Source organism: Apis dorsata, unplaced genomic scaffold (genome assembly GCF_000469605.1).
Source record: "Apis dorsata unplaced genomic scaffold, Apis dorsata 1.3 scaffold_367, whole genome shotgun sequence".
NCBI classification, from domain to species: Eukaryota; Metazoa; Arthropoda; class Insecta; order Hymenoptera; family Apidae; genus Apis; species Apis dorsata.
Genome location: NW_006263632.1, coordinates 180314 through 193732, shown reverse-complemented (window position 1 = coordinate 193732; position 13419 = coordinate 180314). Strand labels below are relative to the sequence as shown.

At 32.9% G+C, this 13419-nt stretch overlaps 1 protein-coding gene across 1 annotated transcript in view; it reads left to right on the top strand.

Moving 5' to 3' along the window:
• Positions 1 to 13419, top strand: part of LOC102674794 (lachesin-like) — a gene marked incomplete at its 3' end in the record, with an annotated part of 258036 nt that overhangs the window by 74830 nt on the left and 169787 nt on the right. The window contains exon 2 of the mRNA XM_006618682.2: positions 8536 to 8660. Coding sequence (XP_006618745.2) covers positions 8536 to 8660 — 125 coding nt within the window. The remainder of the gene's footprint in view (positions 1 to 8535; positions 8661 to 13419) is intronic.

Genomic DNA, 13419 nt, shown 5'->3' with positions numbered 1-13419 from the left:
AAATCCGATTTCGATTATTAATAATAAAGAGAGCGGTGGGAGGGGGATATACAGCCGATAACACAGAGGGAATTCGTTGATGGAGGAAGTCGAGTAGGCAAAGTGAACGAGGTTTCTCGTCACAACGGCGACACGTTCACACGTGGAAAATATTTCACACGCTCGATTGCCTATTGCTTCCTTGTAACGGCGATATTTTCACGAGGATAGGGGGGGGTGAGAGAAGGGTTGTGCCGCCGCTCTCTGTCGAGCGGAAAATTGACATAAACTGTTGCTTCAGCTACTCTCGCTCTTCACGCTTCTCTCATTGTTCAAAGCGCGCGTCGTCGACCTTTTAGAGTCTTTCGTTTCGCAGCCGCCCTCTCTCCGACGTGGGAAGGCGGCGCCAGCTTTTCAGATTTACCAGGTAAGGCGCGAGGAGGTTGCCAACCCTTGACGAGGTTGCCAAAACGCGAGAAAGCTTCTTACGACGTGATAATGAGCCGTTGATAACAACTTGTTCGTCGTTGAAGAGGCCAGGGAGATAATTGCTCGTCTATAACGAGAGTTGGAGGGTGGTGCAGGATTCGTAGGAATTTATGGATCTTTTGGCAGGGGTGGATTTAATTGTTAGACGCGATCGCTTGATTCCGTTGAATATAATGAGTTGTTTGGTGGAATGGATGTTATATTCTGACTTTATTTTGTTCTATGATAACAGAGAATAAGTGCAGATTAGGTATATGTGTCTTTGGATTAGGATTGATTGTAATTTTTAATATTTGATTTCTAGGAGATTGAATGCATATAATAATTTACAATCTATATGTTAAATTAATAAAAGAATTAGTAATTTTTAATTGAAAAAAATTACAATTTGTTTGTATAGTATTGTTAAGTATATATAGTTTAATCAAATGATTAAATTATTCATTGTCAAGTGTTTCTTTTCATAGGTGATATAATTTTATTATTAGAGCAGAGAGAAAGTTTTTGGACAATTTTTAATTTTTAAATAGATGCATTATTCTTCCCACAAGTGATAAATCCCAGCCAAGTAGAAGCAGACGTAGCAAGTCAGCAAGTTCTTGCAATAATGTTAAAGCAAAAAACTCTTCTCTACTTGTTCTTGAATAAACCTCAAATTTAGCGAACCCTGATAAATTCTGGTTACGAATATTCTATCAGTTCTCCTAGAATATTAACAATAATAGTGGTTATGAGAGAAAATAATGTGAATGGTGTGGACTAATTATTCATAAATACTAATAAACTTAATGGAAATTTCTTACACAATTTCTTATACTTTCTTTCTTGAATCGCATACTTTTGTATTTCCTATTTATACAATATTTATTTTCCAAAAATAACACAGCTTAATAAATTTTTCATTAGGATAATGTATTCCTTTTCTCCACAAAGATTTTCACATTTAATTAATTCTAAAATATTCAGAAAGATATCGAATTTACGAGAAACCTAAAATTTATTGAATCGAGTTTTCAACAAATTCTAAGCATTTGTACACTTTTTAATTATTACAATATCGTTTCTGGAGATCATCAAGAATACGCTCAAAATGAAACAATCAAACAATCATCATCATTCATACGACAATCCTATCGAGAATTAAATCATTTCACAATTGTCAATAAATATTATCAATAATTCTAATTTTGGAAGCAACATAAAAATTAACAAAAATCAACATTCAACGAACATTGCACGCGATCGTTCAATTCGCCCCTGTTTCTCGTTAGATGGGGGAACGCGAAAATTGTTTCGACGCTATTGGTTTTAGAATATAGCTGTTTGTTGCAACATGGAATATTTGCACAATTCTTTCTATCAACAGATCCGCGTTTGGAAAAGGCTCTCGAACGCGGGACTCGGCCGAGAAAAATAAAAATCTTCCTCCTCCCTGCTATTTATGACGGGGTATACATTGTTGCACGCTGTTTGATAATTCTGTTTGAAAGTGTTTTATGAATTGAATAAACAGGTTGATGGACGCGGGTTGGGAAAATTTTCGCGGATATTCGGGGAAACGTAGTCGACAAATGTAAAGATAGAGTTCGAATAATAGTGATCTCTGTTTCATATTCTCGAGAAGATACATAAGAAAGATCTCTTGTGATTGAAAATAGTTTTAATTTTAATTTCGTGGGTTTATTGGTGAGAAGAAATGTAAAGTGTTATTTGTAAATTTTTTACATTTTTGTTTTGGAATATGTGTGTATATATATATGATTTTTCTTTAAGTTTAGTGTAGTTGCTTGTAGAATTTTTGAATAATATGTGAATATTTCATTGATCATGTGACTGATCAATTTTTAAAGTTAGATTCGATTAAAGTAAATGAAAATTGAATTTTCAAATTTATTTTTACGTTCAAGAGGAAACAAATTTAATCTAGAAAGATCCAGAAACGTGATACAGTTCTTACGATTATTTTCATTTATAACTCTTCGTGAATTTCCGACGTGAGAACTGAAATTGAAGTTAATTTATCAATATGTAGATTGAAACATTCTATTATTCAATTTTATGTATTCAGAGTTATTCTAAGAATAAACCAGAACGAAAAACGAAGATATAAAGAACAACACGTTTAAAAATATAACGAGAAATAAAAATATAATGATAATTCAGTCTTGCCTCATTCTAATTCACAATCAGTTAAATTATACCATCGCTCTTCAAGAATAACAACTCTACTTCCAAACAGATGAAACATAACTTGAAAACGCATCACGAATTTTCTCGAGAAATATTCTCATCGATCCATCCACAACATAAGAAGAGACTTTCCAATATAATGTACATAATTAATTATAAAACTTTTCAAGATATCCTATTCGAGACTAACTTTTTTTTTTATCATCATTTTCAATATAGATATTAATTAAAATTCACAAATCCACTTCACTCGTGTGACGAAGGAATATCTCTTGAACTTTAATAATCAGGTTGCACCAAGATGACACATTCAAAAATATTCAGTAATGCTGTCTGTACACATCATCTCGTTTATACAGGGTGGTCCCTAATTCATGATTTGAAACAGAAAGATTTGTTTGTCATACCGTACACCATTTTTATATTAAATTATTATCACAACCAGGAATTTTTAATTGAATTTTTACGAACGTAATCGAAGAAATGAACGATTCCCTTTATTTCTCAAGTTTCGCAACACGTGTTATACTTTATTCCTCCTTTTCTCGAATATAATATTTTGCATAGATCTTTTCACGTTTAAAATTTACACGTTCAGTTTAGAAGAAAGTTTACATAAAATTGTAGATTGCTGTGAAATGATAAACGATGAAACAAGCAAACACACATTCAGGTCAACTCGTGACATCTTTCTTACCGATTCGACGATAAAAGATTGCGAAGAAGATAAAATTTCTACCCTGAATATACAACATTTGTGGTCGCGAAATTTCCTATGTACACAAACACACATACACACATATTTTTCCATGTCGAGGCTGATCCAATTAACGGAAGGATCTTGGCGATTTCTTCGAAGAAGCCGGTACTTCCGCCAAGCGCTCTTCTTTCGGTCGTTTTGACCGCCCTCGTTAATTCGAATGACAGTCGATACTTAGGGCATCGTATTAATTATCCCGCGATAGAAGCCTCGAGTTTGATCTACTTTCCGTAATTAATACTTCACGATCTCTTTTCAGATCTCTCCGCGATGAGAACGGAGATTGTTGGTCGAATTACGTTTTTTCTCTCCCTTCTCTTTCTGTTTTGTTTTGTTTTTTTTTGGAACTGTACAGAATTTATTTGATTTTTGATCAGTTTTTATTCCTTCCCTCTTTTGTTAATCGTATCTTTGAAACGATGTGGATCGATATTTGATTAGATTTGCTTAGAATTGATCGTAGATGGATCTTGTTTGAATGCAGAGGTCGAAAGAGAGAGTGATTTTAGGTTTGCTATATGATAAGATGAACCTGTATTGTGGTTCGTGATAATGATAGACGTTTGGAATTTTTATTTTTTACGACTATGACAGTTTTTTAAAGTTATACAAAATTTTTTAATAGTTTAAAGTTTCGTATTTGATATATTATTGGTAATATAAAATATTAATGATAGATAATAAGATTCACATATTATAAAATAAATAAAACAAATTATAATATTATTATTTTGTATTAAATTATACAATAATAGATACAAAAGAAAACTCAAATTTCATTATTTTTCGCAAACTTTCAAAATAATTCAAATCATTCAAATCTACACAAATTTACTGCAAACAATAACTACAAGAATATCAATAATTCATTATAAATAATATTTCCAAACGTTTGATTATTATTCCATCATCCTACAACGTTTGCACGATACAAACCCGACTCAAACTCGAGAAAATTTCTATTCTTAATGAACCGTAGACCCAAGGAGCTATTCGACCCGTGTTCACCCCTAATCTTTGATTCCTCGCGAAACTTCCAAGTCTTTATGAACTACGAAAATCAGGATAATCCCGAGTAAGGGTAGGAAATAAGATTCTCGCGCGCGTGCATGCTGGCGGATCCTTTGGCGATGGCATTGGCCCAAAGAGAATTTCCTAGCAGCATGGGTCCTGCACGGTTTCTAGTCAGCTTGGAGCAGCTACCTTTGGCAAGTCACCTTTTCCCATCCCTCTTCATGTTTCTCCATTTTCTTTCCGTTCCATTCATTTGACCCCCGTGCACATATCCTCGTGTAAATCTCTAGGCTGGCCGGAATCTGCTCCTCCTCCACTGTTTTGCATCTATTTTTATGAACGTGGTGTAAACAATCGTACGTGAGAATTGCAATTTTTTTTTAATATCCATATTTCATTCTAATTCTTTCGCTTTTTTTCAGAACGAGAGGAAGGAAAATTAGAGAAATTATATCTATCCGTGGTTTTATCATTGCGAGTAACGGAATTATTTGGATTGGAATCTTGTATCACAAGAATTTTATATAATTGTATCGATTATTTTAGAAAAATTGGTCAAGAATTTTAAATTACGCATTTTCAGGAAATTGAAATTTTAATTCCGTTTTAAATTAATTTAAAGAATTGATTTGTGCAAGATAGAAAGTATTCTCGATGCTTATAAAAATATACAACAAAGGTATCTCACTGGAACTGGAATTTTAAGAAGAGAGATATTCCTTGTTTAAATTAATTCAATATTTTCGCATTTAATTCCTAAATTATCACAAAAATCATTACTCGATTTCAATTATAACTATCTCACGTGTATATTTGATGTACCAAAAGAGAGAAAGAAAGAAAAAAAAAAGAGACACGAAAACTAAACTAGTCAAAGATCGATCGCATGCGATACGCTTTGGAACGTGTCCTCGTTCGATTCTGAGAAACAGCAAAAGGGTTCTCTCGCGGGGGTTGAGCTCGAGTTTCAGGATACAGGTGCAACTGCACGGATCGTTAGCGGAATCGCATTCCAACTCTCGAAAGTGGTGCTCTCTCTCTCTCTCTCTCTCTTCCTCTGCAGGAAATACTTTCGAGTGGCGGGGTCTTCTCTTCACAGGTAACGATCTTTCTCTTTTTTGCCATCCCTTTTCCGCCCTTCCACCCGCGTCCCTCCACGCCACCCCTTCCACGGACCGATATCCCCGCGTGTAATCCGTAATAACGTTTGAACAGCGCCCTTTGAGGGGCATTAGGCGTGTGTAAGATCGGTAAGTGTATCCGGCAAATCGGCCTCCTGTAGTCCAGTAGTCGAGTATTTTCTCGAGGAATTTACGAGAAAACTTTCAACTCTTGTTACTCCTTTGACAGGAAGGGAAGATGAGATTTGTATGTACGAAAATATTTTAAGTTAGATGAAGTGAGACGGAGACAAGGATTTTTGTATATTCTGTTTCTGTTTTTTGGCAGAGAATTAATGCTCCTAAGGTCTTGTGTCACGAATATGTTAACACTTGGTATGTATAAAATCAAAGTAGTTGCAAGAAAGTAATATAATATTATAACGTTTAATGAAAATTCAATTGGAAAAATATTTATAGTGATAAGTGGCATAAGAAGGTTTTTTTAAATATAATTTTTAAAATTCATAAAGAAGTTTATTGATATTAAAATTAGATTGTTTCGTAGATATTTTGAAATTTAACTTTGTGACGTTGATTATATTTTTATCACTCTAAGTGTTATTATGTAAAATTTTAAAATATGCAAAGGTCCACATTGTCAAGTTTTTATTGACAATGATTATTTGCAAAACCCCACTGTTATGGTATGCAAAAATATAAAGGGTGAAAATAATTGCAATACCTTGAAAGGAATTCATGGTAACAAGAGCAAACTAATGGAAGCGTGTCAACGAGAAAATCCACATCAAATTTCAATGCTTCAAAGAACACCATATAATATGCCGTTAAAGGGTGCTTGCAACAGAGGATAAATCATAAATCAAACGCGCTCACGATACGAATTATATTGCTTCTAAAACAACGAATCATCTTTCCATTCAAAAATCAAAAACCTATTTAAATTTCGAATGGAAATGAAACTTACAATTAAGAAGTTTCATCCATTTATTATAAATACTTAACAAATATTAATTTCTTTCCTTTTTCGTTATGTCATTTCAACTTCGTTAAAACTCTTAATCTTTCAGGTGAAAGATTCTCTTTTAACAACAATACAAGAAAAAGAAAGAAAAAAATCTTTTTCTCTTCAATCTCGATCCACCCCCTCATCTTATCTCTCAACTTCGACCATCAACAGTATCGTTTCCCATTTTCATTCGATCCAATCCACGTTATTCAAGACTCGAAGACGCGAATTTCAGGATGGATGGTCCACGGTGTTAGACAGGACGAGGTGTGTATCTGGAAATCCTGGCGAGGATTCGATCAGCTCCACCATTGAGAACGGTCTGTTACTTTTCAGGACTGGCTGCGAGCAGATATACCGCGGCGGCAGACTTGAAAAATTGCATTTTGTATTCAATAACTAGACTGTCAGTCCGAGCAGCATCCTCCTATAACTCAAAGCGCATCCCACGCATCCCACGTGGAGAGACTCTCCTCTCTCTCTCTTTTTCTCTTTCGTTCTTTCTCTCTTTCTCTTTCGTTCTTTCTCTCCCCTCTTTGCAGGAAATGGCATAGTCGCGTCTTCGATGTCCTGCCGGAAAGGAGAGGAGGAGCTATTCGTCGCGAGATCGTTTGCTTTGGTTTTCTTCCTTTGGGGATTGACAATGCAAGCACTGAGTTCGTATGCGCGATAGAATCTTTGAGGTTTGGCTCTCTTTGGATGGTAGACGTCTTGAATTAATGTGGAGTTTTTCTTCTTTTTTTTTTATTGGAAAAGAGGAGATTGGATACGGATTTGGATCTTTCTTTTTCAACAATTTTGAAAATTGATATGTTTGGAGGGTGAAAGGAATAAGTTGGAATGGAAAAATGTTTATTGGAAAAGTGGCATAAATTTCCAGTTATTGATAAACAAAGTTACTATAAGAAGTTAACAAGTAAGTGTAAGTGAGTTTTCAAACTCGTGAACTTTTAGTTTCGTACTTTGATATGATGTTGTTACATGTTCTTATAGCTATTTTGAAGTTGTAATTGTATTACATTGGAGATTCTTGGAATATTTAATTGAATTCTACACTTTTCTTTTATAGATGTCTTCTAAATTTTATTGTTGGATCTTCAAAGTTGACCTAGTTTCAAAGTCTTGTTTTTTTAAAGATATAGAAATTGACGATCTTGCATGTGACAGAGTTTATTTTTGCAAAAAATGTGCATACAACGTATTATTTTTCTCATCATTAAAAAACGAAGTAATATATCTGAATAAATCCGGAATGATAAATTAGTTTTATAATTTATAGAATATTTGTTGCAATTGTTAATTTAATTCAATTAATAAGCTCGCAAATAAAAGTTTATTAGATTAAATCCATCTATCTATGTATCTGGACAATACATAATTTCTGTCGACTATTTTGAATATGAACTCTTGCGACCTGATTTCATTTGTGGCTTGATTCGATATTACTTGAAACTCTACAAAATGAGTCGCATAACTATATTAAATGGTTCGTAAATTATTTGTACTGTTTCATACGAAGATTTAAGAAGGATATATTGCAGACGAATGTATGAAGAATATATGAAAGTTATTACTTTTTAATGGATCGATGCAAAAAGATTGATTAAATTATTTTCAAAATTATTATTAGTGCAAAAAGTATTGCAATACGAAAGGTAAGGGATATAATAAAATCTCGTTCGATTCTTCAATAAATAATATTTTCTTGCAATTATGATTGAATGCTTGGAGAAGTTTTTCAAGAAATATGTACAGGTACTGTACAATTTTTAAGTTTTTGATATAATAATTTTAAATAGAAATATAATGTTAAATTGGAATTCTTATGGCAATCTCTATTTTCTGAACGATTAAACTCGATGAACAATTATATTTCTAATTTGAACAGTAATATTCGAGAGGGAAATTCAATTGTGATTAAATGCCCAGGAGAATATTAACATTATGTTAACAATCGTTTCATTTTGTTTCAGTTACAGTCGTTTCAGTTACCACCGTCCCGGATCCTGAGTTCGTTGATGAAATAGGAAATATCACAGTCCCAGCAGGACGTAACGTGAAATTAGCCTGCAGTGTTAAGGATTTGGGACCGTACAAGGTAAGTGAACGCATTTATCTCATGCAAATTTATTGTAAACAATTTTAAAATCTCCAAGTATTTATATCTTATCTCAGTGATAATATATAACGTGCATAAAAATTGCTGGAAAAAGTAGATTAAAAATTTTCTAGCGAGAAATCATTTAAAAAACGTACCTTGAAGATAAAATAAACTATTTTAATCTGTCTTTTATATCCTAACAATTAGAAAAATCTTTGTACGTCGAATTCTCGCTTGTTAAATCCTCTTCTAGCTCAAAAGCTTGAATAGACGAAACCTTAATAACTCGAAAATTTTACCTTTTCCAATGAGATTCGAATTGAAATTGGGATTCAACAGTATTGAGAAAATGAAAGAACAAATTTCCTATTTAATCTAATATTTAATTTTCTTCCATTTCTCCTAAAAAGCAGAATTACAAATCATCCTAAATTATTCAAATAAATTCTTGTTCAAACAATAATTCAATAAAATTTTTCACTTTAATTTTGTCAAAATGTCCTTTCGAATGATTGAAATGATTCTTGACGAATTTCCTTTCCAAAAAGAAACCAACTGTCTACATCTACAAACAAAAATGTATCACTGATAATTATCCCACTCGAAACAAACTCTTTTATTCTTTTTAAATTCCTTGGTACAATCTTGGTACAAACAAAGACATCACATATCCAAGAAACGGAGAACAATTGAACTTTCTACATCGATGCAAAGACGAGCGCCACGATGTATGATAAGTGGGATCAGGCGCCACGGAAGTTCTCCGTTAGCTACTATTGCTGATTACGACGGCGTCGTTAGATCACGAGATCGAGCTGAAATCGTGCTTTTGATGAACGCGATTCATCAATGAAGGAGCTCGTTAAATTCGAAGCGCGTGAAACGAAGGAAAGGAACCAGAGAGCGTACGCGCGTATCAGGATTCTTGGATAATTTTCTCTGGAAATAAAATTAATTCGAAGTGTGTGCAGCAAGGTTTACGAATTTTTGATAAACTTCGATCAATGTATGGAGTATCGTAGATTTTTATATCATAGAGAAGGATTTGGTATTTCGGATCAGGAGAAGGACAATATAAAATAAGATGGAATGAAAGTTTTAAAAAATTTTAATCAAGATATCCTGGATATCGAGGAGATTGGAAGAGATTTCAAATTGGAAATGATTAAGATAAGAGAGAATGTAATACGAAAGAGTTTCTTTCAATGAATTTCATTAGATTCGTCTTTTATCTATCAGATAGAGTTTACTAGATCTCACTTGCCTAATTTTATTTTTTCGAATCACAGATAGAATTTAATAACACATTCAGTCCATGTTACTTTTAATTGCAAACAAATTTTTAAAAATATGGATGAAGATAAAGATATAAAATGTGATGTACAGAAAATGTTACTAAATTAATCTTTACAATTGATTTCTTACCTGCTTTGCAACATTTTATTTATACATTATTCAAAAAAAGAGCGATACAAATGGTGAAAAGATACGATCGTTGTTCGATGACGAAAGGCAAGAAGGATGGTTGGAAATGAGGAATTGCTGAAAAGGAGAGGAGAAATACTCGAAGGACTGCAGTGGCCGGAACGAGGCAAAGAAGAGGAAAGTTGGTCGGCCACCTGAAATTTTTCCATCCGCAGCAGGGAGGAAGATTGAATTGGCATCTTCTGGACCATCGCCAACTCGTACGTCGTATAGAGGTCGTCGTGTCATCGTCTTCTTCCCGTTTCTTGAATCTTAAATTCGGAATCCGCTCGAAAGGATTCTTCTTCGATGCGTTTACGATGTTGGTGACTCTTCTTCCCTTCACTGGAAAAGTATCACGCGAGTCTTGCAAACTTTAATTCTATATTTGGAGATGGTGGATATCTGGATGGATATTATTTATGGTGGATTGTCGCTAGGGAAATTAGGGAATTTATGAAGATTAGAAATATTGGATTGGAAATTTTAATTTCGCATGCACGTTGGAGATGATGGATAAGTGGACCGATTATTGAAATAAATTGTTGTTATTTCGAATAATTTGTGGTATTGAAACTCGAAAAGTTTGGAAATTGATGGAAATTCATGAAAATTAACGAAGATCTGTGAGAAATTTATTCTATTAAAATGATGACTTTAATTGTTATCAACGATGAAGGAAGTATTTGACAAAATTAAAGATGAATGACTACTAAATTTTTGAAATATTTGATAATCATTAGTTATAATGATTAAATTCTTATTCGATTAATGTATAATCCATTTGATTATTGATATTGAATTTATTATTTATTAAGATCAACAAACACTAATAATAAAGTGTGAACCATGGAGCAATTCGATATTTAAATAGTTAAAATTTGATAAATTTTGCTCCAATAATGATGAAAATGATTCATTTATAATCCATCAAAAAATGTAGTTTCATGATCTAAATTTCGCATTTAGATTTTAAAAAAATGATGGATTGAATTTCTTCTTGAAGTTCGTCTTCTTAATTACAAAATCGTACTTCAAGATACTAATTAATTGAAATTAGTTCATTAATTGAAAAAGCTGTTATGATTCTTTATATGTATATATTTGTCGATCTCGAAGATGCGACTATGATACTTCAATCGCTAATGAGCAAGAGAAGTCAAATCTTGTGCATCTTAATTGAAGTTTCGTGTTCATCGAATAAACTAACAACTCTTGACAACTATGAAAAACATGGTGTTATTAAAAATAATTGAATTACATTCGTATCCTATAATATCTGTAGATAAAAATAGGAAATTGTAAATCTCGATATCAAATTAAAATCTGAGTTGCCTTCGAGTTGAGTTCAAGTATATTTTATTTTTAATATCGTTTATTTCTTTACAAGGAAAAAAAAAATTAAAATAAATCAGAATTCATTAGAATCTTTAATTAGTATTTTTGTCTTTATTAATATTTTTCATTGACAAAATCAATAAGGGATTAAAATAAAATATCCATTTTAATCCTATTACATTATTGAATCATAAAGCTTTATTTATACTCGATAAAATTAATTATTTATTTTATCGAATATAAACAAACATCGTATAAAATTTAATTTGTTCAAGTATTTACTATCGAGCATATGCATCAATATTTCTTCAATAATTAACATTAACCTCTTAACTACTAATAATTCCAATAAAACTAATAATTCATCACATGTTAAAAAATCCTATATCCTAAATGGATCGTTAAAATATTCCACATTCCCTTTTATAATTCAATTAGATACCTCTCAAATAATATTCCATCTTATAATTTTTTTTAAAAATGTAACAAATCCAGTTTTAATAAATGAAAGATCTTAATCTTTGTTATACAATACATATATAATATGGAATAAAGGGATATAGAGTATAGGATTAAAACGCAAATGTACGAAGAGAACAGAGACTTTATGCTCTCCCTTCAGAGGGATTATATTTAATCCTTTCAACACTCTGAGGATATTTAATAGTACCATAAAGACGACGGTTTGTCAACGATCAAGGCGTGTCAAGTGATTCCATACCACGTTCTACAAGTTTCTTCTAGGTGGTAACCCCTCTTACGAGTCGTATACCGACCCTTAGCGATCCTTAGTGTCCCGTTGAAAGGTCGCCTAGGGATTGACACCGCTAAACACCCGCTTAAACCGAGCAAATCGTATCCACTAACCCGGATCAACCTTATCTTTCTCGCGTTCATTCGGTTTACTATTCTCGGTAGTGTAATGTAAAAAGGAAATGGAATTAATTTACAAACTTTCCTTCTTTTAACATTATCAATAACGCTAACGTAATAATTAAACGAAAGGAAAAAAAGAAAGGAATAATACTTATCCTTTAATTGCATGCAAATTTTTATTTTTGAATTAATAACAATAATTCTCCAAAGTAATTTAAATAATTGCAAATTTATTGCAATAATTCGTAAATTAATAAATTAGTGAATAAATTAAAATAACAACGAATGTTCTATTGAGCAAAATTAATAAATTAGCTTGGAGAGAATGAAATGAAAATATTTCGTTAATTCTTCATATAATTCTCGTATCGACGAATAAATATCGCACAATCTGTCCACAGGGGTATGTAGGCAACGATGCCAAGGCGAATGGCACAGCAATTACTTCCCTTTCGGTATTCGCGTGATCCCGGATGTGGTGAGTGGCGAACCGGATGATCGTAGGGTAATAACGTTGATCTCGCTTCGAGGGGTGCGAGCTTAAGCGCGTATTTAGCGGTGTCAATCCCCTCCAATGTGCCTTCTATGGAACACCAACGGCTAATCGAGATGGGGTTCGAATTGCAATAAGGAATCATAAGTAGAGATCTATCAATATTTCGAGGGGCTTCTTCGTCATTCTTCGTTATTTCTTGAATCTTGATTATTCGAATATCGAGATTCGTGATCAAATTTTATTCAAATGCATCTCGAAGGATGCAACGGTAATTCAATTTCTTTTATCGACTTTGTTCGAATGATTCGACGTATCAGAAAATATTTACACGTTCGAATTTCTCAGGCGCAATTCATATCGGTTTTATAAGGTATTTTACGAATTCCTTTATTCATTACCACGTTACCAATTCTATGGTAGGAATTGGTTGCAGGTCGAGGATACATAGTGGTAGAAAAATACCATTAAACACGAGATATTAAAATTCCTGGATCCTTCCCTCCGCCGTTCGAGTCAATACGAAAGCGGAAGTGAGAAGAGTTTGGTCGCGGAGGAATTTCCTTTTAGCTTTATCGGCTCTCG